The following is a 26,983-nucleotide window of genomic DNA, read 5'->3' on the forward strand; positions in this document are numbered from 1 at the left end:
TAAGAGTCAGGGTGTTGGTGGCAGGGAGGGAAGAAGGCGGTTCGAATAGCTGTTCCAACTAGGGATATGTTTTCATAATGGTGGTGGATAAATCACATGTAAAAGGATGGTACTGACTGTATGATTTTATACCATCCATCATTTCAAATTTACATATTCCTTAGAAGACAATCGACAATTCAGTAATACATGTTTTTCATAAATATAAACTTAGAAACAATAAAAGCAGAAGTGTTCTAGGTTTACATTCAATTTGTTAACCTAAAGGTAATAATTATTGTTTAATCCAGGTAAGTCAAATCACCCCTTTACTTTTTTTTGGAGGAGTGGGGGAATAAGAAATGAGGGTTAAGTGACTTGCCCAGGGCCACTCAGCTAGTTCAGGTCCTCCTAAATCCAGGGCTGGTGCTTTACTCCACTGAGCCACCTAACTGCCCCCCACCCCTTTACTTCTTCTCAATTTTAGCCATTAGTCCTTGTTTTTGAGATACTAAAAGTGAAAAATGCCAAGTTAATTTATGGGTGCTTAAAGACAAAGCCACAAGGCTGTCACCTTAACTTATTGTTCTGAATGCTATTTCCAGTACTTCTGCCATTTCCTACAAGGATTTTAATTTATAAAGTGCCACAATATAACTACAGTGTTAGTTATGAGCTCCTCACCTGTTCAATTATTGCTCTGGTCTTTTCTGTTCCTACAGGGACATCATGAACATGATGCTGCAAGCAAAGGTAACTCATCACAAATTGAGGTGCATCAAATAACTCTCGCAGATAAGAAAAAAGTCCATATTTCCTAAGGAATACAAAGATCACCAACAAAATGGTCTTAGTTTTTTAGGTTGACTAGTGTATATTGTGAAATATATTTTTACAAATGGTTTTTATTGTAAATAATATTTAAAAACATTTAAAAGGCAAATATGGTTGAAAATTAGAAATTATTTCAAATACTTACTTTAGATCATTCAGAGACCTTGTGGGTACTCTGTCTGCATATGTGATACTGGGAATACAAACAGCATTTACTTTTAAGTTGAGCTTGTCACGCATCTAAATTATAGGAAAACAAAAACATTCTTAAAAGGCAATTTCAAAACCAGCATTAAAATGACAAATTAATAAACTTTATAACAAAAACAGTTTATAAATTAAGGTCTGGAATATAAATTTACCTGTAAAATTTTAGGGAGAATTAGGGAATGTGATGAGCAGTCTCATCTCATAAAACTGAGAAAAGCAGTCAAGGATAAAACAAGTTCACGGTAAGAGACCCAATTAGGCAAAGTCTCTCCTAGAATATTTAGGAATGATGATATTAGGACAACAAACAGCTGAAAGATTCACAAATTTTTTAAAATAATAAATGACTTTCACCATTAAGGTGAAAGCCATTTTCTATAACATTTTAATTTTACTTTTATTTTGATAATTTTTCCAATTTCATGTAAAGATAGTTTTCAACATTCATTTTTGTAAGTTTTTGAATTCCAAATATTTTTCTCTTCCTTCCTTCTCTCCCTGCTCCCTAATGCAGAAAGCTGCTTTAGTTTATACAGTACAAGTATGTTAAACATATTTCCACATTATATCATGTTGTGAAAGAAGAATCAGAACAGAAGGGGAAAATCATGAGAAAGAAAAAAACAAAAAATCACCACCCAAAAAAGTATGCTTGGATCTGCATTCAGACTTCATTGTTCTTTTCCTGGATATGGATAACATTTTCCATCATGAGTCTTGGAATTGTCTTTGATCATTGCATTGCTGAGAAGAGTTAAGTCTATCATAGTTGATTGTTACACAATATTGCTGTTACTATTTACAATGTTCTCCTGCTTCTGCTCATGTTCATGTCTTTCCAGGTTTTTCTGAAATCTGCCTACTCATCCTTTCTCATAGCATTCTTATAGTACTCCATTACATTTATATACCACAACTTGCTCAGCTATTCCCCAACTGATGGGCATCCCCTTAACTTCCAATTCTTTGTCATTGAAAAGAACTCCCATATTTTTGTACGTATAGGTCCTTTTTTTTTTTTAAAATCTCTTTTTGGATACAGAACTAGTACGGGTATTGTTTGGTCAAAGAGTATACATGGTTTTATAGCCCTCTGGCCATAATTCCAAATTGCTCTCCAGAATGGTTGAATCAGTTTACAAGTCCACCAACAGTGCATTAATATTTCATTTTCCCCACATTCCCTCCAATATGTCATTTTCCTTTTCTGTCCTATTAGCCAATCTAACAGGTATGAGATAGCCCCCCCCCCCCGCTGAAATTGTTTTGATTTGCATCTCTCCAATCAACAGCGAGTTTTTTCATATGGCTATAGATAGCTTTGATTACTTCATCTGAAAACTGTTCATATCTTTTGATCATTTATCAATTGGGGAAATGGTTCTTATTTTTATAAATCTGACTCAGTTCTCTATATGAGAAATGAGACCTTTATGAGAGAAATTTGCTTCATATTTTCATAATTACTATTGCTAACTATATTTCCCTCCATCCTACTACCCTCCATTTTATTCTCTCTCCTTTTACCCTGTCCCTTTTCAAGTGTTCCTTCTGACCACCCCCTCCCCCCAAGCTGCTGCCCTCTCTATCAGCCACAACCCCTTCTCTTATCTCCTTCCCCTCCTACACTCCTACAGGGTAAGATAGAATTCTATACCCAACAGTGTGTGTGTTATTCCCTCTTTCAGCCAATTTTGATGAGAATAAATTTCACTAAATCCCTTTCACCTTCCCCATCTTTTCCTTCTGTGTGTAAAAGCTTTTTCTTGCCTCTTTTATGTGAGACAATTTACCCTGTTCCACCTATCCTTTTCCCTCTCTCCCAGTACACTCCTCTCACCCTTTCATTTTATTTTTAGATATAATCCCTTCATATTCAACACATACCTGTTCCCTCCCCAACTTCCAACTGTCCTAATAATGAAAAAGTTCTTATGAGTTATAAGTATCATCCTCCCATGTGGGAATGCAAACAGTTTAACCTTATTAAATCCCCTAGGATTTCCTTTTCTGTTTACCTTTTTATGCTTCTCTTGAGTTTTGTATTTGAAAGTCAAATTTTCTATTCAGCTCAGGTCTTTTCATCAAGAAGGCTTGAAACTCCTCTTTTTCATTGAGTGCCTATTTTTCCGATTATATTTGGTTTTGCTGGGTAGGTAATTCTTCGTTGTAATCCTAGGTCCTTTGCCCTCCAGAATATCATATTCCAAGCTCTCTGATCCTTTAATGTAGAAGCTATTAAATCTTGTGTTATCCTGACTGTGGCTCCATGATACTTTAATTGTTTCTTTCTGGCTGATTGAAATATTCTCTTCTTGAGCTAGGAGCTCTGGAATTTGGATATAATATTCCCGGGAGTTTTCATTTTGGGATCACTTTCAGGAAGTGATTGGTAGATTCTTTCAATTTCTATTTTACCCTCTGGTTCTAGGATGTCAGGGCAGTTTTCCTTGATAGTTTCTTGAAAGATGCTGTCTCGGCTCTTTTTTTTTTATCATGGCTTTCAGGTGGTCCAATAATTTTTAAATTATCTTTCCTGGCTCTATTTTCCAGATCAGTTGTTTTTTCCAATGAGCAATGTCACACTGTTTTCTGTTTTCTCATTCTTTTGGTTTTATTGTTTCTTAATTTGTCATGGAGTCATTAGCTTTCATTCGCTCAATTCTAATTTTAAGGAATTATTTTCTTCAGTGAGTGTTTATACCTCCTTTCCCATTTGGCCACAAGGCCCTCATTGGCTTTTTGTACCTCTACCATTTGGCCTAATCTGTTTTTTTATGGTGTTAGTTTCTTTAGTACTTTTTTGTGTCTTCTTTACCAAACTGTTGACTCTTTTTTCATTATTTTCTTGCACCACCAATTTCTCTTCCCAATTTCCCTCTAATTCTTTTACTTCATTTTCTTTTTAAAAAATTTCCTTTTTGAGCCCTTCTATGACCTGAGACCAATTTGGGGAAGGCGGAGGGGGGGGGGAATGCAGGGGATGGGGGAAAGCCTTTGGATGTAGGAACTTTGATTTTGTTATCTTCTGCCACCACAGTATGGTCAGATTTTTTTTTTCTGTTGTCTGATCATTTCCCTGGCCTATTTCTAGACTCTTGTTAAAGTAGGGCTCTGCTTCCAGGGTAGAGGGCACACTGTCCCAAGCTTCAGGAGTTTTGTGCAGCTATTTTTAGAGATACTTCTAAGTTCTGTTCTGTTTTTTAAGGTTTTTTTACTTGTAAGTTTTCAGTTCTTCCAAGGTGGTATGATCTAAGGAGAGGTTTGTTTACTACTCTGCTGGCCTCTGCTCTTTTCTGCCCTGGAACTGTGAGGAGGGTCCTGCTCCCCTGTGGCTGCAAACTCTGGTGTGCTACTGTTCTTTGTCCTGGGACTGCCACTCAAGACTGCGACCTAGATACAAGTATGGGCAAAGCAACAGAGTCCTACCTCAGTGCCAGTAAAGAGACCCCTGTAATCTCCTTCTGATCAGTTGTTTGACCCCCTGTGGGTTGAGAGCTCTAGAAATAACCACCGCTGCTCCTGAATCAGTGGCTTCTAAGGCCTGTTTCTGGTTTGCCATGACCCGGGCTGTGCTGGTGTAGCCTGTGCTGGACTGTGCTCCACTCTCATCCAATTGTGAGAGACTTTTCCTGAAACCTAAGTTGTCTTTTGCTGGAAAATTATTTCACCCTGTCCTTCTGTGGGTTCTGCCACTCCAAGAATTATTTTATGGTATTACTTACAGGTACTTGGAGGGGTTTGGGGAAGAACTCAGGCAAGGTGCTACATTTTCTCTGCCATCTTGGCTCTGTCACTCTTGTCTAATTTTTTATGCTGTGATCTTTAACACTAAAGTCATACATTCATTTTAATTTACCATGGAATAAAGTGTAAGGTATTGGTCTAAGCCTAATTTCTGTGAGACTGCTTTCTAGTCTTCCCAGCAATTCTTATGAAACAGAGAATCTTTTCCTAAGTACTTTATGTTTTCAGGTTGATCAAACACAGTGGATTATTGAATTCCACAATCCCTGATTCTCTCTTTTCTACTCTATTCCACTGATCTACTTTTCTTTTTCTAAAACTGTAACAAATTATTTTGATAATTGTTACTTTATAATATACTTTGAGGTTTGAAAATTATGTTCACCCTTCTTACCTTTTTTCCTTTACTATTCTGAATCTTTTGTTCCTCCAAAGGAATTTTATTGAGTTCTATAAACTTTCTTTTTGGTAATTTAATTGCTATAGCATTATAAACAAATTAACTGGTTATATTTTTATGTTTATTATATTGGCCTGACCTACCCATAAGAACTAAATGTTCCTCCAGCTATCTAAATTGTTCTACATTTAAGAAGCAATCTGTAATTGAATCTATACAAGTATTTTGTGTAAGTTGGTAGACTGACCCCCAAATATTTTATACATATACTTTGAATGAGATTCCCCCTTGTATTATTGTTTCTTTTTTTTTTTTAAGTGAGGCAATTGGGGTTAAGTGACTTGCCCAGGGTCACACAGCTAGTAAGTGTTAAGTGTCTGAGGCCGGATTTGAACTCAGGTACTCCTGATTCCAGGGCCGGTGCTCTATCCACTGCTCCACCTAGCTGCCCCTCTATTATTGTTTCTTGAGTATTATTATTATTATTATAATAGAAAAATGCTATTGATTTTTGTGGGTTTATTTTATAGGCTGACTTTGCTGAAATTATTAATTTTATCAATAATATATTTGCTGATTGCTTTGAACTTTCTAAATAAAATATCTTGTCATCAGTAACTATCACCTTTTTGATTATTTTTATACCTTTAATTTCTTTCTCTTGTTTTACTGCTACCGATAGCATTTTTAGAATTATATCAAATAATAATAAGGAAAGTGGGCATTTGTGCTTTACTCTTCTATCTTTAGGAGCAGCTCCTAGTATATCCTTATTATATGTAACGTTCCATGGCAGACAAGCACAAGAATCCCACAGATGGAACTGACTGATGAGTTGCTATATGAATTGTTGAAATAAGTATTCTTATCAATGATATCATAGCTCCACTGAAGAACAGAAGCATATTTTAGCATTCTAGGAGATATATATCAATCAGTCAATAAATATTTATTAAGCTTCTACCATGTGCCAAGCACTGTGCTAAATGATGGAGATACAAAAAGAGGCAAAAGACAGTCCCTGCCTTCAAAGAGCTCACAATCCAAAGGGAGAGACAAGTAAACACATACAAAGAACCTATAAATGCACTAAATTAGAGAACCAGGTATAAATAAAAATACAACACAGATAATTTTAATTTGTGGTTCTTTAAGTCAATATATGCATTGTAGGGATCTGTTTCTATTTCAGTTTGACACCAATGGTATAAGAAAGGTAGTTGGGGGGTGGGGGTGCTAGCTTATGAAGAGTTTGAAGTACAAAATAGAGAATTTTATATTTCATCCTGGAGGCTATATAGAGCCAATGGAATTTATTGAGTGGGTGTGTATGTGTATGACATGGTTAGACTTGGTGTTTCAATAAAATTATGTTGGCAGCTGAATGGACAATTTGGAGTAAAGATTTGGGGCAAGCAAACCCACCAGCAGGCTATTGCAATAGCTTAGGTGTGATAAGGGCATGTACCAGAGTAGTAGTAATGTCAAGAGGGCATATAAGAGATGTTTCAAAGGCAAAATGGGCAGATCAATTGCCTCTTCAATTAGTGCAAATAGCTCCCTCCTCCTAAGCAGTCACAGCTACTTAAAAAATAAAGTTCACTACTCATTTACCCAGAGAAGAAATATCTTGAGAACAAAGTCTTCAGCACTGTCAAATGGTTCAACCTCAGAAATAGATATGGCTCTATCAATGGAAATGACACAATCATCCACTTTGCCAGTGTACCCTAATGCCCACTGGGCATTTCCACTTGCCCTGCAGCTGAACTCTCTGTTAAGTACTGTCTTCTTATTAGAATATGAGAGCAGTGACGGTCTTCCCTTTCTATTTGTATTCCCAGACTTAGCAGCATTTATATGCTTTTTCATTAGTTTATTCATCTTCAAAGAAATAATAATTAATTTCATGGAAGCTAATGAGGTCATCAAATAAGAGTACAAAAAAACAGAAGAGGGCTCAAGATAGAGCCAAATGTATGCACAGTCAGGGGATGTGCAATAGAAGAAAATGGAGAAAGGGTCAGAAAGGGAGGAAGTGAATCAAGAGAAAGCAGTGCTATGAAAACTCAGAGAAGTGATGGTATCCAGGAGAGAATGATTAACAGTATCAATTCCTATAGAGAAGTCAAGAAAGATTTACTAATTAAGAGATTATTGGTAACTCTAGAGAAAACAATTTTAAGTTTCAGCTGAATGATAAGGTCTTAAGTCAAACTGCAAAGGATTGAGACATGGGAACCAGAAGCAACAGGTGCAGATACCCCACTTCTACCCCCTACCCCACCCTCCTCGGGCTGTCAGGAATGTTGTAAAGGAACAAGAAAGCAGATGCAATCATAGCTTCAGGAGGCAACACTTCATTGAATAAGGAGGTTCATTGCTCTGCTCTGGGCAGGATTCATCTGGAGTAATGTGATCAGTTCTGGTCATCACATCTTAGGAAGAAAAATAGTAAGCTGGAAAGGATCCAGGTCAGAGAATGAGGAAGGTGCAAAGTTTGGAGCTCATAATAGTTGAGGACTGGTTGAAGGATCCAGGCATACTAAGCCAGGAGAAAAAAATGAATTGGGAGGATATAACAGCTGTCTTCAAACATATAAAAGGCTGTCACCAGGGAGTAGAATTAAACTTTTTTTATTTGGCTCCAGAAAGCAGAACCAGGAGCAATGCTTTATAAAATACAAAGAAGGCTTCCAACTAAGAGAGCAATGTTGGGATGTTGAAGAGTCCATATCCTCTACAGACATACCACTAAAGCTCTAAAAATACACCAGAAGCAATATTAGTGGGAAAAAAAAACCCTAAGAGAAATTGTTCAGGCTCTGGGACTGCATGAAAAGACTGTAAAATACCAGCATTAGATTTGAGCAAAAAAAATTAGGAAAGGTAATCTTGGTAAATAATAGTCTAAAAGGCAAAAGATACAAGGCTTACAACCAAGAAAAACTTACTTGCAAAAACCAAATTTAATATTATATGGGGAAAAAATGGACCCCTAATAGAAAACCTTGAAAGGATTCCTGATAAATAGCAGATCCAAATAAAACTTTCAAATGCAGACACAAAAGTCAAGCAGAAACTAGAAAAGTGGATATATCTGAGCAATGGAAGGAGCTATACAATGAAGAAATGCTTATATTTTAATGGGAGAGAAGAAATAAATATCCCTTCAGAACCTTTATATTTTCAAGGGAGTTAAATAAGACAAAGACCTAGGGGTTGTTTTGTTCTGTTTTAGTGGTCTTAAAAAAAGAAAAGGAGAATAGAGGGAATATTAAAAGAAGGGGAAGGAACTTACTACAGTCAACCCTCAACTTTTTGGAGGGTAATGTTCCTAGAAAAAGCCACAAAAGTAAAAAAAAAAAATGTGAATGTTGATGCACTGAACTTATGGGAAATAAAGGGTTAGGTTCCTGTGACCACCAAAAACTAATCTTTTGCTAGTGATTACTGAAAACACAATTTTCTATATACAATTTTTATAACAAATCATTAATTCTAATAATATACACTTTTCTTAACAAAGTAATCATGAAATAACATGAAATCTATCACACTTTCCTCCTTTTTGCAGATATAATGAATTGTTGATTCATTAACACCAAACTCATGCTTGACAGTGGCTACAGACATTTCAGTACAAAGTTTATCTAATACCTTTACTTTCTCACTAAGCTGTATATTAAATTTTCATGCTTGGGCTTAGAGCCCAAAGGACTTGCACTTCCATTAGAGGCATAATTACAATCCAAAAAGTTTTAAAGGCAAACAATGAAAATAGGCAATGAATGCATGGGGTGCTCTACCATAGTAGGTTAACAAAACCAGTGAAGCACCTAGTAGGTTACCAATTGCTCCACAGATTTGTGTGCATTGCACCTCTCATATTTTTTTTTTCTACTTTGCACAGCTGTGGATGTATGTGAAAGTGTAAATCAGGTTACTAAATTGTGAAAGTTAAATGCAACACTGAGGATTGACTGTACCTCACAAAACAGGCATACACAAAATGAATAATTTATCAGATATGAAAGGGTAGGAGAAAAATGGCATTACATGAATCTCACTCTCATCTGAATTGGGCAAAGGAGGAACTGAACACACACACACACACACACACACACATTTTTTAGTTGATTAGTTGTGTCTGACTCTTTGTGAACCCATTTGGTGTTGTCTTGGCAAAGATACTGAAGTGATTTGCCATCTCCTTCTCCAGCTCATTTTACAGATAAAGAAACAAAGGCAAACAGAGATAAATAACTTGCCTAGGGTCATACAGTTAGTAAGTATCTGAGGCCTCCTGATTCCAGGACCAGCACTCCATCTACTGTACACCACCTGGCTGCCCCACTGTATGTATATGTGCACGTGTGCGCATGTGCATGCACACACACACACACACACACACACAATTTGGTGTAGAAATACATTAACTGTAACAGTGAAAGAGGAGGGCAGGATTGATGAGCAAAACAATTCCAAGAGAGGACTGAATGAGAAGGCGGTAGATTAAAAGAAAAGGAAAAAAAAGTGTAAATAAATGTAATCAGGGACAGGGTAAGGAGAAGAAAAAAGAGGCAGGGGAGTAGAAGCTCATCTATACATAGTTGTTTGCATGTTGTCTCCCTAATTAGACCTATCATCTTTCTTTGTATCCCTGGCATAGTAGGTAATTAATAAATATTTTCTGATCAATTGAAATTTCTAAAAATAATATTCTATAATAATGTTACAAATTGAAATTTATTTTAATCTGCATAAATTGGGGCAATACTCATAAAAATAAAATCACAGATCCTTAAAGAATTAAATTAATGATAAACACAGGGAGAAGACAAAAACCAAGAAAATATATAACTTGTTACCTGTTAACAAAGTTAATTACATCATGCTACCTTGGTAAGAAAAATAAAATTCTAGTTATTAGGAATTCATTGAGCTCTGAAATGGAAAACATCCACTCAGATTGTTCCAAGTACTATATCACTAAATACTTGCCTCTTTGAGAAACTGTTCCATGTCTTCTTGACTTTCAAATACAAAAGATCTCAAATCATCTGATGGAATATGATTTTCAATATATTTGGCATTTTTATAGTCTTTCACATGGATCTAAATCAAGAAAAGAAACAGCATATTTATGACTACAGAAACCATTTAAAAATAGTGTCTCTATAAATGAAATATCAAAGAAGGTCAATGGTCCTAGAAGAAATATTGATGTTTTAAAGCTCAACATTTAAAAAATAATTCTTATTTAAGCTGGCAGTTGCAATTTAATTTGTTTATTTTATTTTAATTTTTTTTGTGGGGCAATGAGGGTTAAGTGACTTGCCCAGGGTCACACAGCTAGTAAGCGTCAAGTGTCTGTGGCCAAATATGAACTCGGGTCCTCCTAAATCTAGGGCCAGTGCTTTATCCACTGTGCCACCTAGCTGCCCCCAGTATATGTTCTTGATCAATTAAAAAATATATATATGCATGTATATATATTTTTTAAATTAAAAAATTTAAATAAATCTATTTGACTACTGAAAAATTTCCCAGAAGACCCAAACTTGACATTTGCCTTTACAATATACAAGAAGATACGTGAACTGAAATGGGTAACTAAATACAAAAGAATGAAACAAAATCTCTTTAGAACTTAGAATTTATATTATGACTTTGGTATGAAGGATATTTTCAGAAGAACAATTTTTTAATTTGACATTTAATACCCTAATATTTATTCAATATTTACTGAATATCTGCCTGCTGTTTGGCCAAGTTCTATAAAGAGAGCAAGGAGTTTATAATCAATCTAGTGGATTAAAAAAAAAAAGTAAGCTATATTATGAAATTCTCCTCAAAATGAATTTTAATTTTATTTAAATGGTAAATGTGTCACACTAAGTTGATTAGAAAAGTGTTAGAAAAAAAGATGAAGGGGCAGCTAGGTGGCGCAGTGGATAAAACACCGGCCCTGGATTCAGGAGTACCTGAGTTCAAATCCGGCCTCAGACACTTGACACTTACTAGCTGTGTGACCCTGGGCAAGTCACTTAACCCCCATTGCCCTGAAAATAAATAAATAAATAAAATTAAATTAAATTAAAAAAAAAAAAAAGAAAAAGAAAAAAAGATGAAAATAGGATGTCAAACTCCAGTAAAGTTAAGAACCTTTTTTACAGTTAGTAGTTCTGCCTGATTCTATGTCGCTATGGAGACTTAATGAGAATCACTTTCCAAGACTTATTTAATATTTAGAGTACTTCTTGTAAAACTTCTCAAAGTCTTCCAAATAACATTTTCTTTCCAGTAATAGTTAACCTTAATGCATACGTACCCTGAATTGTTTAACATATTAGAAGTATGTATGTATGTAGGTAGGTAGGTATGGTAGAGAGAACACATCATGTGAAAATATTTATGCACACAATCATCAATATAAATTAAATGTATGCAAAAATAAAAAACTGCTTTTCTTTGAATATTTGTAAATAAAAATGTCTTCAATAGAAAATACAATTATGTTTCACATATCTAATGTTGAAAGAAAAATAGTGGTCTATCTAAACCAGGATTCTTACCCTTTTTTGTGTCATAGATCCCCTTAGGCAATCTGGTAAAGTCTATAGATCCCTTTTCAGAATAATGTTTTTAAATATACAAAATAAAATACTCTAATGATTGGAATGACGCCACCTGCTGGAGACTTACTGTAGAAAAGCTCTGCCATGAGGTGAAGGTCTTTGAGGGCAAGACCATGCGTCTTTTCTTTGGTGTCAGGAAGTGACATTCGCTTGTGGGAGGAAGATGGGGGAGCCTGGCGCTCTGACTCACTCTCTTTCCTGTGAACTCTGGTGGAGAGCGGAGCTAGAAATGCGCTCTCCCTTTAATAGATAGATGAAAGTAGGCCTTTCTCTCTCTCTCTTTACCAAATTCTTATTCTCCTTAATAAATGCTTAAAAGTCTAACTCTTGCTAAAGCTTATAATTTATTGGCAACCACTCATTAGATATTTTAGACAGACTAGCTAGAATTTTAGCCTTAACAATACAGATTATTACAAAGGAAACAATTATAATGAAATATAATGATCATAATATATTTTTTAAAAGTTCATGAACGGGGCAGCTAGGTGACACAGTGGATAAAGCACTGGCCTTGGATTCAGGAGGACTTGAGTTCAAATCCAGCCCCAGACACTTGACACTAGCTGTGTGACCCTGGGCAAGTCACTTAACCCTCACTGCCCTGCCCCCCCAAAAAGTTCATGAACACCAGGTTAAGAACTTCTCATTTAGGCCAAGATGGCGGAGGAAAGACATTAAACGCACAGAGCTCCTGATACAATTACCCCCCAAACAACGATAAAAGAACCCCTGGAGCAGAAAAACCCACAAAAATATGGGCTGAGATTATTTTCCAGTCATAGACAGATTAAAGGGAGCCGTGCTAAGCTACCAGTAAAGTCTAATCCTGTGATCGTGCCAACAGAGACCCCAGGCATGCCGCACTAGAGGAACTTAACCCCCGAGCCTCCAAATCAGCTGCAGCATCAGCATCTTCTGGAACTGAGCTTGCAGCTGGGTGAGAGGGCAGAACAGCTGGCCAGGGGGGAAAGTACAGGGGTGTCAGTGGGACCTAGGGAGGAATTCGGCTGTCCCACCCCAGCGGGGAACCAGGAAGAAATCCTGAGTATTGGGAGGCCCAGGTGGGGGAGGGGCGCAGGCTCATTTAAGCTAAGAACCACACCACAGAAAGCTTTGCTGGTTGGTTGTTTAGTAAGTAGGCTTGAGGTTAGCTTTGGATCAGAGAACAGGCCAGGCAAGAGAAAAACCTGCCTTCCCTCAAACCAAAACACCTGGGACCCTCTGGTCCCCAATGGGGAGTTAAAAGTTAAGTAAAAGAGGGCAAGATGGGCAAGCAAAGACAGTTTAGAACTACAGAAAGTTTCTTCACTGACAAAGAAGATCAAGGTGCACCCTCAGAAGAAGCTAACAACCTCAGGGCCCCTATATCCAAAGCTTCCAAGAAAAATATGAACTGGTCTCAGGCCATGGAAGCTCTCAAAAGGGACTTTGAAGAGAAAGTGGGAGAGATAGAAGGAAGATTTAGAGAGAGCGAGGAAAGAATAGAAAGAGAAATGAGAGTGATGCAAGAAAGTCATGAGAAAAAAGTCAACAGCTTGAAAAGTCAAATGGAAAAGGAGATAAAAAAAGCTGTCTGAAGAAAATAATTGCCTAAGAATTAGGATTGAACAAATGGAAGCTAGTGAGCTTATGAGAAATTAAGACACAGTAAAGCAAATCTAATTGAATGAAAAAATAGAGGGCAATGTGAAATATTTCCTTGGAAAAACAGCTGACCTGGAAAATAAATCCAGGAGAGATAATTTGAAAATCATTGGACTACCTGAAAACCAGGACCAAAATAAGAGCCTAGACATCGTCTTTCAAGAAACTGTTAGGGAAAATTGCCCTTATATTCTAGAAGCAGAAGGTAAAATAGAAATTGAAAGGATCCACCGATCACCTCCTGAAAGAGATCCCAAAAGGGAAACCTCCAGGAATATTATAGCCAAATTCCAGAGCTCCCAGGTCAAGGACAAAATATTACAAGCAGCCAGAATTCAAATACTGTGGAGCTCCAATACGGATAAAACAAGATCTAGCAGCATCTACATTAAAGGACCAGAGTGCATGGGATATGAATATCTACATTAAAGGACCAGAGGGCAAAGGAACTGGGACTACAGACAAGAATCACGTACCCAGCAAAACTGTGTATAATCTTTCAGAGGAAAAAATGGGATTTCAATGAAAAAGAGGACTTTCAGGCATTTGTGATGAAAAGACCTGAACTGAACAGAAAATTTGACTTAAAAAAAAAGAACTTCTCATTTAAAAGAACAGTCTAGTAAATTCTTCTGTAAATATCTTGTTGTTATCCAGATCATCATTTGCTAAACTATTTTATGTTTTATTATCCAGACTGCCATAGAATGGGTTATTCCACGTAAGTGAATTTGATATATCAATAAAACATACACTCTAATTCCTAAATTTTCATTTAAGTTACATTTAAAGTAGGTAAACATACTATATACTTCTCTTATGAAACACAGTATAAACAAAATTTAATCTTAACAACTCAGGATCATTGTTAGGTGTATCAATTATTGCATTGTATCATATGGGAGAGTGAAGGTGTCCAAGATTACCAAGGTATGAGAGGCTGTGCATTTAAGTTTAATTCAAGATTAAAATCTTTTACAACTGGCCAGAAGTATTATAGAATAAATGAGGTGTTACTTTTCTAAAAATTCTTAATGACAAAAATATCAATTACAACAGTGACAAAATAAGACATTCTTAAAATGAGCAGATTCTCTTACCATGAGCACAATGGGTTCAAAAACTGTTTTCTTAAATCTGTTTTTATTTTTTCTTAGCCACATAACAGCATCATGCGTATCACGATATCTCATTCTCAATTTCTCTTCCCTTTGATTCAATAAGTTATCAAGGCATTTAATACGAGTAGTTACAGCTATTTTTGAAAAACAAAAATAAATCATTACGCCTCTGAAAAGCATAGTGAGTTAATTCAGCCATTTATCAAACAGTTTCATAGGGTAATTTTAAGAAATAGAAAATATACTCATCACCCTCTTAAACTAGGGGTCATCCTCAATTTCTCACTTTCTTATCAACTTTGTAACATTTCTTTATGTACCCCTCTTCTCTGGTGACACTGTCATCACCCTGTTGCAAGCCCTTAACACCCTGTTCCTAGAATACTGCAATAGCCTTTTGGTTGGTTTCTCTGCCACAAGTCTCTTCCCGCTCTAGTCCATCCTCCACTCAGTTGTCAAAGTGATCTTAAACCAGAAGTCTGACCACATCACTCACCACTCCCACCCCACTTCACTCCACTCAATAAACTCCAGTGACTCTTTCAGCTCAAGAATCAAATATAAAATTGTTTGGTTTTTAAAGCCCTTCAGAACGTGACCGTTCCTACAGTCTTTTTACAATCCCCAACATACGATGTCGTAATACTAGCCTCCTTGCTGGTTCTCACACACAACACTACATCTCTAAGACTCAAGGCATTTTTTTGCTGGCTTTCCCCCATGCTTAGAATGTTCTCCCTCCTCATCCCTGTCCCCTAGATTTCTTTTCCTTTCTTTCTTTCTTTTTTTTGGGGGGCAGGGCAATGAGGGTTAAGTGACTTTCCCAAGGTCACACAGCTAGTAAGTGTCAAGTGTCTGAGGCCAGATTTGAACTCAGGTCCTCCTGAATCCAGGGCTCGTGCTCTATCCACTGCACCACCTAGCTGCCCCGCCCCCCCAGATTTCCTAAAGTTCTAGCTAGAATCTCACCTTCTAAAAGAAGCCTTTCCTAAATATTTGCTGCTGCCTTCTCCCTGAGACTATACCCAATTTATTCAGTAAACATGTATTTTTAATAGAGTTGTTTACATGTTTTATTCCCCTTTAGATTGTGAGCTCCTTGAGAGCTGGTACTGTCTTTTGCCTTTCTTTGTATGCCAGGTCTTAACACAGTACCTGACTTATAGTAGGAGCTTAAAAATGTGTGCTGACTGACAGGAAATAAATATTTAACACATGAAAATTACAGCAGATTATAGGGTAGTCTCAAGTTTTATACAAACCAAACATGGAAAAATAATATAGCCTTTATTTGAACCAAGTTTTCAAGTGTATACATAATTTTGCAGAGTTTTAATAAAACTTACTTTTTTTAGCTTTCTTTAGATTTTCTATCTCTTTTAGCCTCTCATTTATCTCTACATCAATTGCTGACTTTTCCTCATGTACTTGTTTTAGATCATCATTAAGAGAATCAATTTGGGGCTGCAGATCCTCACAGTTTCCTATGGACTCAATTTCACTCTGCAAATCATCAATCATCTTACGAGTGTTACTTATTTTCTGCAGTCTATTATCCTCTTCATCTCGCTTCATTCTGAAAGCCTGCTTTGCTTCTTCAATCTAACAAAGCACAAAAGTAAGTTATTACTTGGGACTTTTTCTGTTGGTTTTTAAAGCTGTATTACTGATTTTTTAAAGATAAAATTATTATTGTAAGTATGCAAATATTTTATTTATGCCTTACTAAAAGTGACAAAACCCTATTTTAAGCCCACCTAGATATTTTAAAGTATATGCAAACGAAGTCATCCTTTTGCATCTAGTAAATCCAAGTAAAAATCAATCATGGTGCACAACAGAAATATAATGTAGCAACAGTAACAAATTCATAGAAATTAATGCAACTTGATGAATATTAAAATTTTTATACAGAAAAAGAAACCATTTTGTTTCAGAAAAATTCAAAATCTGTGTCCAATAAACTTAAAAACATAAATCACTAAGGAGCCCTCTATCTGATAAAAAATGTTTGAAGAACTGGTGGAAATTAGGCTTATATCAACACTTTTATCATAATTCAAAATACATTTTAAGTGGATACATAACCTTAATATTAAAGATAATACTGATTATATGAAACTGAAAAGCTTCTGTACAAACAAAATTAATGCACTCAGGATAAGAAGGAAAGTGGTTGAGTGGGAAAACTTTGTATCAAATTTCTCTGATGAGGATTTGGTATCTAAGACAAATAACAAATATGTAAGACCAAAAGACAATCCCAATAAATGGTCAAAGGACTGGAACAAAGAGTTCCCAAAAGAAAAAGCATAAACTATATTATATTCCAAGACACTAAGAATAAGAGTAATATAAGCCAAAAAAGCCTCACGTAAGGTTTTACCTCATACTCAACAAATTGTCAAAGATGGCAAGAAAAAAGAATACTTAATTTTGGGGAGATTATGGGAAGATAGGCATACTGGTCCATGTTGATGGAGTTACAAAATCAGTACAACCATCTTGTTTTGTCTTTTAATTTAAAGAAATTTTCCCCCTCAACTTTGAGTTCTAAATTCTCTCCCTCCTCTTCCCTCACTCATTGAGAAGGCAAAAAAAAAAAACAACAAAAAACCCCAAAGGTAATTACAAATATGTATAGGTATGCAAAACAAATTCCTGCATTAGCTGTGCCCCTCATACCCCACAGAAAAGGAAAAGAACATAGGCTTCAGATCGGCCCTTTGAGACATCACTTCTCTATCTGAAAGTGGATAGCATATTTTATCATGAGTTCTTTCGAATTACAGCTGGTCGTGGTATTGATCAGAACTGCTAAATCTTTTAGAGTTGATTATCCTTACAATATTATTGTAATTCAATAAGTTGTTCTCCATGGTTCTGCTAATTTCACTCTTTACCAGTTCATACAAGTCTTCCCAGGTTTTTTTAAAACTAATCCTTACTTATAGCACAATAGTATTCCATAATATCTATATAGCAGCACTTGTTCAGCCATTCCCCAAAGTTTCCAATTCTTTGCTACAACAAAAAGAGCTATATTATAAATAATTTTATACAAATGGGGCCTTTTCCTCTTTCCTTGATATTTTTGGGTGTATAGACCCAGTAGCAATATCTTTTCACTAGAAAGGATAGCTTTTTGGGTACAGATCCAAATTGTTCTCCAGAATGGTTGGATCAGTTCAGAGCTCTACCAAGGGTGTATTAATGTACCTATTTTCCACATCCCCTCCAGCATTTGTCATTTGCCTTTTCTGACATCCTAGTGAATTAGATGGGTGTGAGGTGGGACTTCAGAACAGTTTTAATTTATATTTCTCTATGAGTGATTCTTTTCATATGGCTATTGACAGCTTAGATTTGTTCTTCTGAAAACTGCCTGTATGTATCCTTTGACCATTTACCAGTAGGGGAATGGCTCTTATTCTCACAAATTTTAATCAGTTATGCTGCAAATATTTACCCCCTCAACTTTCTGCTTCTTTTCTAATTTTAGCTGCATTGGTTTTGTTTGTGCAAAAAGTATCTAATTTATGTAATCAAATTATCCATTTTATATCTGGCTAACTCTTGTTTGGTCATGAATTTCCCTCCTATCTATAGATATGACATACTCCTCTATTTGCTTATTATCTCACCCTTTATGTCTAAATAATGTACCTACCTGGAGCTTTTCTCTTAGCTCCCAGCAATTTCTCTGCCTGGAATGCTTTCCCTTCTTCTGTTCCAACTACTGACCTCCTTGGCTTCCTTTCGGTTCCAACTAAAACCCCACCTTCTACAGAAAGCTTTCTCCAACCCCTCATGTCTAATGCCTTCCTTCTGCTAATTATTTCCAACATATTTGTATATATTTGCATGTTGTCTCCCCCATTAGACTGTAAGTTCTTTAAGGGTGGGGGCTGTCTTTTGTCTCTTTTTTTTATCCTCAGCATTTAGCACAGTGCCTGGCACAGAACAGGTGCTTAATAAAAGTTTATTGATTGACTGATTATATGGTATGAAATATTGGTTTACACCACATTTCTGCCAGAATGTTTTCTAGTTTTCCTGAGTTTTTGCTTAAATAATGAATTCTTAACTCAAGAGTTGGGATCTTTGGGTTTATCAAATACTAGGTTGTGTTGTTCATTTGCTTCTGTATATTGTATAACTATTCTATTGAACAACCTTTATTTCTTATCCACAACCAAACTGTTTTGACAATTATGGCTTTATCATAGTCTGAAACACATATACTGCTAGGTTTCCTTCCTTCCTATTGTTTTTCATTGATTCCTTGATATTCCTGACCTTTTGTTCTTCCAGATGCATTTTGTTATAATTTTTCTAGCTCTATAAAGTAATTCTTTTGTAGTTTGATTGGCTTGGCACTGAGTAAGTGAATTAATTTACTCTGTCATTTTTACTAAAATGGCTTGGACTGCCCATGAGCAATTAACATTTCTCCAATTATTTAGATCTGCTCTTTTTTGGGTAAAGACTTTTATAATTGAGTCCATATAGTTCCTGTGTGTGTCTTGACAAGCAGACTCCCAAATTTAGGTTTGCAAAGCCCAACCTGAAGGTTTTCTAAGAATCCACCCAAGTACAATTTAGAAGTACAATTTTCTTGCTATTTATTAACTTTAGGTTTAATAAACGTCTCATTTTCCCCTTACATCTTCAAAGAAATAAACACTTGGCTTCATTTGGTGTTGAAATTACATGTACAGTTGTCTAACTGTTTCTTTTCTTAGATACAAAATTCTCATAGCTTTCTAAAAGCTAACCATATGTTACAATGTTCCTCAATATCACTCTTTATTAGCTACTGGGGGAAGAACTTCTAGAACTCTGGGAAAGAATAGGCAGAAGGGGGAGTGAAAGACTTATTCCTGCTTTCCTGTCTTTTCAACTATGAGGTAAAAGAAGGGAAAAATGACATTGATATATGTTGCAACATGAAACCTATAGAATTATTTCTCTCCAAATAGAAATTTCCCTGGCAATTTATACTTTTTGGAAGAGAACAAAGCAATTCCATGAGATACTTTAAGTATGACTGAATTTGCAAATAAAATATTTCCTTCTAATGTAGCAATCTCTACTTACTTACCTATACTATACCTATATCTAAATATTTTTTAGAGGAAATAGTAAACTTTGATGTAAAAGCAAATTCATTCTACTAAGCACAAGATAGCCCTCATGGGTCAAATTCCAATAAGGTTACTGGGAATGTTTTTATTATTTTTATCTTAATTAACTTAGAAGATTTCAATGATGTAGATCCACCATTCCCATGAATGGGAAATATTAACCCTCATAGGATTCCCTTTTCAACCAGTACAATTTTGAATAAGCCTTCCTTCCACATGATAGTGTAGGGAGAGCTTTAACAAAGCTGCAATTCCCCAGAAGTTTGCCATTTCACTTTTACATTCTTAATCTTTCTTGTATCATGGACCCCTTTGGCAGTATGGTGAAGCCAATGGACCTCTTCTCAGAATGATGTTTTTAAATGTAAAAAAACCAAAACCCACAAAGGATTACAAAGTAAACCAATTATGCTGAAATATGGTTGTAAAAATTGAGTTTACAAACCCCACATTAAGAACCAAAGCTCTTGGGCAAGATCAGTACATGCACCACTAATTTTTATGTAATTAATATCTCATTATGTAGTCTTACTTGTTTCTCTCTCTTTTCTAATGCATCTTGTTTTTCTTTGCATTTACAAGATATATCTCTAATATCATTATTCTGTAAGGGAATAAAAAAGCATATAAGTTAGAATTTAAATAAGTGCATAGTCATTCATTTATCTGAACCCAACTTTCCAGATCTCAAATAGGCAAAGAAGCCAGGCAAACTTACGTAGCAGTACAGCAGGACCCTTCCCATGGCATCTTAGGTTCAAGTCATCATGATTGTATACAAATGCCCAAACATTAGTTTTCTAGCAGTATAAGCATGCCTATGACTATATTTTTTTAACAATTAAGAAAGTTTCTTTCCACTAGATTTCCTGTTCTTTAGCATTTTGCCCTCTGAAAAAAAGAATATCTAGTATAGTAAAAACTAATATTTCAGATTTTTTTTAGAAGCTACCACTCACATTATTAACAAAAATGCTTTTTAGTCTTTTAAAAAGTAAAACAAAATTGCTTTTTAAAAGTCTGGAGTAGGGATGACCAACTATATCAGAATATGATTTTTATAACACAGAATAAGGAGAATGAGAACAGGCTGAATTTCCTTTAGGAAATTGCTGAGTTCTTTGAATGACTCAACTTCTCCTAGAAACAAAGGCTGGACTTACACAGCAATAGAGAGGCACATGGTGGGTGTGAGCTGGCTGCAACACAGAAGTGAGGAAGAAATTAAAAGAAAAAGGATCAAATTTCATTAGGAAAACAGGAAGAGTAGGTGGGCTGCTGCTACAGCAAAGGCAAGTGACATCTGTTAGATAGCCCAAATGGTCCCACCAATATTCTCTCATCAAGAGAAAGTATGAACGCCACTGGGTAGACCCCCTATGGCAAGTCTATAGGAAGACTCTCAAAGGATGGGCAGGGATGGATTAGTGTAGGAGGAAACATCCAGAATGATGAGATCACATGTGCATATGAATAATGAATATTTCCACAGAAATGCTGTTTTCACAATCACATGAGATCTGAATAGTAGAAACTGTACTATGATAATAATGCACTATGTTTCAAATGTTTAACATGATACAATTTATCAAGACAAACAAGTATTTGCAAAGTTTTTTCAACAACAGGCATGTGGAATATTTAAATTGTTATGCAGAGACATCTACACTTTTGTTCAAAACAGTCTGAGGACTGATTAGGATCAAGATTGTAGTGTGTTGAGAACTTTTTTTTCATTGTGTGAAGCTTAACATTGACTGCAGGGGTCATACCTGTGACATTTGGTTTGTTTAGAGTGATTCATGCCTGCAGTTATTTAAACAGTATAATGAGTAAAAAGCACAAGTGATTAGGAGTCTGAAAAGTCAAAGTCTCTTTTTACTTTCTTTAAGGTTCTAAGCAGTTCTAATCTTTAAAAGGTCCCTTCCTTAGGCTCTATATTACACACATTTTTGCTCAGCTTTTCTACATGAAAAATAATCTGAAATTCAGTACCTTCACTTTGACCTGATTATCCAATTGTCGGCGCTGGCTTTCATGCTCTTGAATTTTTTGTGATAGAGGGCTCTGTGTTTCTTTGAGTTTTTTGAGCTCTTCCTTCATCTGGTCACGATTCTGTTTTACTTCTTCATACTGTTGGCGAACATTTTCATATTCCTTGCAAAAAAACGAGGTGGTGGAATTTAACCTGCTATTCTAGGTTGGTACATAAACAGTATTAACAGTATAAGCTAAAGAGTGAGAGTAGAAAGAAAAACTAGAGATGAAAAGATAAAAATATACAAATGAGGGAAATAAAGAAATATTGAGAAAAGAGCAAGGGAAAAGAAAAAAGGGGACAAATTTCCAGAGGTTTTCCTGGCATCCCAAAACAATCATTCCTATTCCATTTAAGTAGTAAAAAACAAAGAAAAACAAATTTTATAATGCATCCTGACAGTAACACATTAATGAAATCAAGAGCAAGGAACTCAAATTATATCCCCAAAACTTAAAGTGAAAAATCATAGTGCTCTTACTGAAAGTTATTTTAAGAGATGTAAATTCACAAGGATTAAATAATTAAATAAATTAGGAATGCTAAAGTTAAACGCAAATACTTTATATAGCAATTAAAGGCAGAATCATAGAACACAGAGAATGTGAGATTTTAGCAAAAAAATTTTTTTTAGGTAATCAGAAGGTAAATTCTATATTCATGACATCAAGAGACTAATAAATTCTCACAAACATGCTCACACACATAGACTCTCATTTCTTCTCTCTCTTTCCGAATACTTGAAAATATAGATTTTCATTCACAAATGCAAATCAAACACTCTTCATTTTAAAAGCTGCCATGGCCAAAAGTATTTTTACTGAATGGCCAACTTTCTAGTGGTGAATTCTTCTACCCTTAGCTAGCTAGGCTTGTGTGCCTAGACTAATTCAAAGGGTCCATTGCTAGTTTCACAGCCTTTCTGGCTTGATAAGAGCTACTTCCACATCAAAATGAAGTAGCAGAATAAAACTTGACTGGAAACCCTAGATGAGTAAGATTCATAAGTATTCATTAAGCATCCAGTATATGCAAAGGCACATATAGGATGGGGTTTCAAGGATGAAATGAAAAAATCCCCTACCCGCAAAGAACTTACTTACTCTTCTACTGGAAGATACAATATATAAAGTAATAAATGTATATTTGATTATTAAAGGAGGGAAATCTTTAGTTGAAGTCTATATACAGAATGAGTCTATATACAGTAAAATATCCCTTGATTAACTACTCGGTAATAAAACAGTAATTAATAACAAATCACAATTTTGTAAAATGAAACAAGAAAGCCCACTATAGTATGTGTAATAAATGAGGTAAAGGAATGTAAAATGAATGTAGTGCAATAAAGGTGCATTCTTTATTATTGCTTATCCATTTTACTACTTATTTTTTTTATCTGAAGAGGAAATTATCTCCAAAAATTAACACTTACCACCCATGGCCTTTTTGCTTCAAGCATTTCAATTAAATCCAAATGACGTTTGCACTCATAATATCTCTCCACATCCTGCTTATATCTTTCATTAGTCTGTTTCAATTTTTCCAAGTAGTCACTTTTCTCTTTGCATGCGATCTATATAGGTATATATTATATTATACAAAGCAGACTAAAAATACTTGTAGGTAAAAATCTGTTAAAATAAAAAGTCTGATACATGTAAAAATTCCATTATAGTGAGTTCCATAGAACCTCCAAGTTATATTACTGTAGTAAAATTTAAATAAGGATTTTAGTAATAATAGTAATAGTAGTAATGTTGTTGTTGTTGTTATCATTATTGGCATTCTTAGTCTTCAGATTCTAGAAATGAAACTCAATAAATTCAACAAAATTTACTAACCTCTAAGGTAAAGTACAATTTCAACATTGTAAATTAGTAACCAGAAAGAAGTCTTCTAAACATAAAACCCTCAATACATTTGCTTTTCAAAGCTACCAGATCATTTTAAATTATATGCTAGCTTTGTTTTTGTTGCAAACTTAAAAACTAAGGTAAGATTTTCAGATGGGAATGACTGATATGGGAAGGAATACTGGATTTGCAGTCAAAAGGATCAGGGTTCAAATTCTGGATCTGGCACGTACTAGTTGAATGGCCCTGAACAAGTAATTTAACTTCTCTAGGTCCCAGTTATCTCATATTAAAACAAGAGGATCACATTCATTAATATCTAAGCATTCTTGAGGACAGCTAGGTGGCGCAGTGGATGGAGCAATGGCCCTGGATTCAGGAGGACCTGAGTTCAAATCCGGCCTCAGACACTTGACACTTACTAGCTGTGTGACCTTGGGCAAGTCGCTTGACCCTCATTGCCCCGTGTAAAAAAAAAATAAATAAAACATATATATATATATATATGTATGTATGTATATGTATATATAAATAATAAATATCTAAGCATTCTTTTAGCTTGAAATTCTACTGGACTTCTATAGGAAAATATATTTTTCTCCAGTATTATGCATCACATGGAAAACACACTGTAATCATGTTTTTTTTTTAAACACCTTACTACCAGTTATCTATGAAGAAATGGATTGAATTCTGTTTCTGAATTCTTCTGTGAATGGTATCATCATAATAGGATTATACTAATCTGTATATCATTAAAGCACAGACTAAAATTTATAATACTGGCTAATTTTGCCCTTTTGAGGTAGACCTATAACTTATCATAGTACCTGGAACATAAGAGCTTAATAAATTTTTGCTTATTGACCAATTACCATCAAGGAGATTGATGAGAGACAACACAGTACAGTGAAAGTGGTATTGAATTTAGAGTCAATTGACCTGGATTCAAATCTCAACTTTGCTATTAGTGCAATTCCCTTAACCTCTCTGAGCCTCAGTTAACTCATATGTAAAATGAGAGGGTGTGATTCTAACATTTTCTTGGTCTACATCTATAGAACAGTCCAAGTGTGATAATACATTTAAAAAGATAATTAAATAAAGATAATTTCAAGACAAACAACTAGGAGGATGAACAAAGACCTCAAAGAAAACAGATCCTGTCCTTAGCCTTGAAGGATGCTAATAATTATAAGAGAAAAAAGGACATACAAAAGAATAAAGGAATGAAAGGCCTCATTTGGGGAAAAGCAAGTAGGCCAGTTTGGGTCAAATATAGAGTGTCTGAAGAGGAGAAATGGGATATAAGGCAGGTGGGGAATATATTATGATGGACTTTAATTGCCAAGCTGAGAAAACAACATTTTATTCAAGAGGTATTGGGAATCCCTTAAGAGTCTTGAGTAGGGAAGTAATATGGTAAGATCTGTACTTTAGGAAGATTATTTTAGCAATCAATCTTTCCATATAAATTTATTAAGTGCCTATTAAATGCTAAATGCTGGGGCTACAAATAGAAAAGTAAGACATCTTGTGCTCTCAAGGTGCTTAAAGTCTATTATGGGTATACAGAGTATACACAGATAAAGAAATAGAAGGTGAGGCAAGAAACAACTTGGAAAATCAGAAAAGGCCTTTTGAAGGAGGTGGCACTTGGGCTATGATTTATTTAAAGGAAGCTAGAGGTTTCAAGAGACTAAGTCAAAGAGGGAGAAAATTCCAGGGGTAGAGAATAATCTGTGGATTATCAAAGGCATAGAGGCAGGAAAGGGAATTTTGAGTATGTTGAAAAGCAGATAGGCCAGTTTGGCTGGAGCATCAAGTGTGTGTATATGTTGGGGGAAGTAATATGAAGGGCTTTAAATGTCAAAAGGAGTTTGTACTTAAAACCTAAAGAAAACGAGAAGCCTTTGAAGCAGGAGAGTGACATGGCAGGTGGAAAAGATCAATTTAAAATCTGGCTGTGCAAAAGATAGCAAGACCAATTAGGAGGTGGGGATAATAGTTCAGGTAGGGGATGATGAAGGTCTAGTCTAGTATGACTGTGGTGTGACAAGAAAAGGTGATGGATATGAGGAATACTGAGGTGGTAGAATTTGCAAGTCTCAGCAAATGATTACATATAGGGAGGGACGGGTATATGAGTGAGAATGAAAAGTTGAAGATGATGCCGAGATTGTGAAGGTGGGCAATTGACAGAATGGGGGTGCTTCTGAGATAAACTGGTTAAGGTAGAGAGGTCAGTTTAGGGAGAAAGATGATGAATTCTGTTTGGCCATGGTGAATTTGAGATGTCTACACAATATCCAGTTGGAGATGGAGGACAAGAGTTTGGGGAATTAGGGCTAGATACATAAATCTGAGAATTACTTACATATAAATGAAATAAATATAAATCTGAGAATTACCTGCCTATAAATGAAAAACGAACCCATGGGAATTGATGAGGTCACCAAGAGAGAAAGAGTAGAGAACAGAGGATAAGACAGAGCCCTAGTGTACATCAAAATACAGATGTAGAACATGATAGTCCCACAAAGGAAACTTAGAACTATCAGCACCAGAGGTAGAAACATGATTAAAGAAGCATACCAGGGAATGAGACAGAAGTCCCCTTCTATGGGCATAAATAGAAGGGGTTAGTCATGGTTACCTCTTTCTCTGTGACTAAAACAAAAGACCAGGATGATGGATAAAGCTAAGTTATTTTGAAAGATGGTCCTGGATAGATGAGAGGGCTTGTACACATGGCAGAGCTGTGTGAAGAATGAATTAAGGATGAAAATCAAGGGAATGCCTGTCAATAGCAGAATGGCTAAACAAGTTGTGGTATATGAATGTAATGGAATAATATTGTGCTGTAAGAAATGATGAGCAGGAGGAGTTCAGAGAAACCTGGAAGGACTTACATGAACTGATGCTGACTGAGAGAAGCAGAACCAGGAGGAACATTGCATACAGTAACAGCAACATTGTGTGATGAACAATGGAGTTAGACTTGGCTCTTCTCAGCAGTGTAACGATCCAAAACAGTTTCAAAGAACTCATGATAGAAAATATTCTTGGGGCAGCTAGGTGGCACAGTGGATATAGCACTGACCCTGGATTCAGGACAACCTGAGTTCAAATCTGGCCTCAGACACTTAACACTTAATAGCTGTGTGACCCTGGGCAAGTCACTTAACCCCCACTGCCCCGCAAAAAAAAAGAAAATATTCTCAACATCCAGAAAAAAGAACTGTGAATTATGAATGCAGATTGAACCATACTGTTTCTACTTTTGGACTGGTTTTTTTCCCTTTTTTTGAGGTTTTTCCCTTGTGCTCTGATTTTTCTTTCACTAAACGACTAATGTAGAAA

General features: G+C 35.6%; 1 protein-coding gene across 1 annotated transcript in view; it reads right to left on the bottom strand.

Annotated features, from left to right (window-relative positions):
* SMC5 (structural maintenance of chromosomes 5) overlaps nt 1-26,983 on the bottom strand; it is an 80,763-nt gene that overhangs the window by 29,591 nt on the left and 24,189 nt on the right. Inside the window, exons 6-13 of the mRNA XM_043976607.1 lie at nt 23,200-23,340; nt 21,722-21,883; nt 20,259-20,330; nt 15,926-16,181; nt 14,559-14,713; nt 10,175-10,288; nt 959-1,053; nt 664-796 (exon numbers count right to left, since the gene is read on the bottom strand). Of these exons, the coding sequence (XP_043832542.1) occupies nt 664-796; nt 959-1,053; nt 10,175-10,288; nt 14,559-14,713; nt 15,926-16,181; nt 20,259-20,330; nt 21,722-21,883; nt 23,200-23,340 (1,128 nt within the window). The remainder of the gene's footprint in view (nt 1-663; nt 797-958; nt 1,054-10,174; nt 10,289-14,558; nt 14,714-15,925; nt 16,182-20,258; nt 20,331-21,721; nt 21,884-23,199; nt 23,341-26,983) is intronic.

This window comes from Dromiciops gliroides, chromosome 1, assembly GCF_019393635.1.
Source record: "Dromiciops gliroides isolate mDroGli1 chromosome 1, mDroGli1.pri, whole genome shotgun sequence".
In the NCBI taxonomy this organism is placed as follows: Eukaryota; Metazoa; Chordata; class Mammalia; order Microbiotheria; family Microbiotheriidae; genus Dromiciops; species Dromiciops gliroides.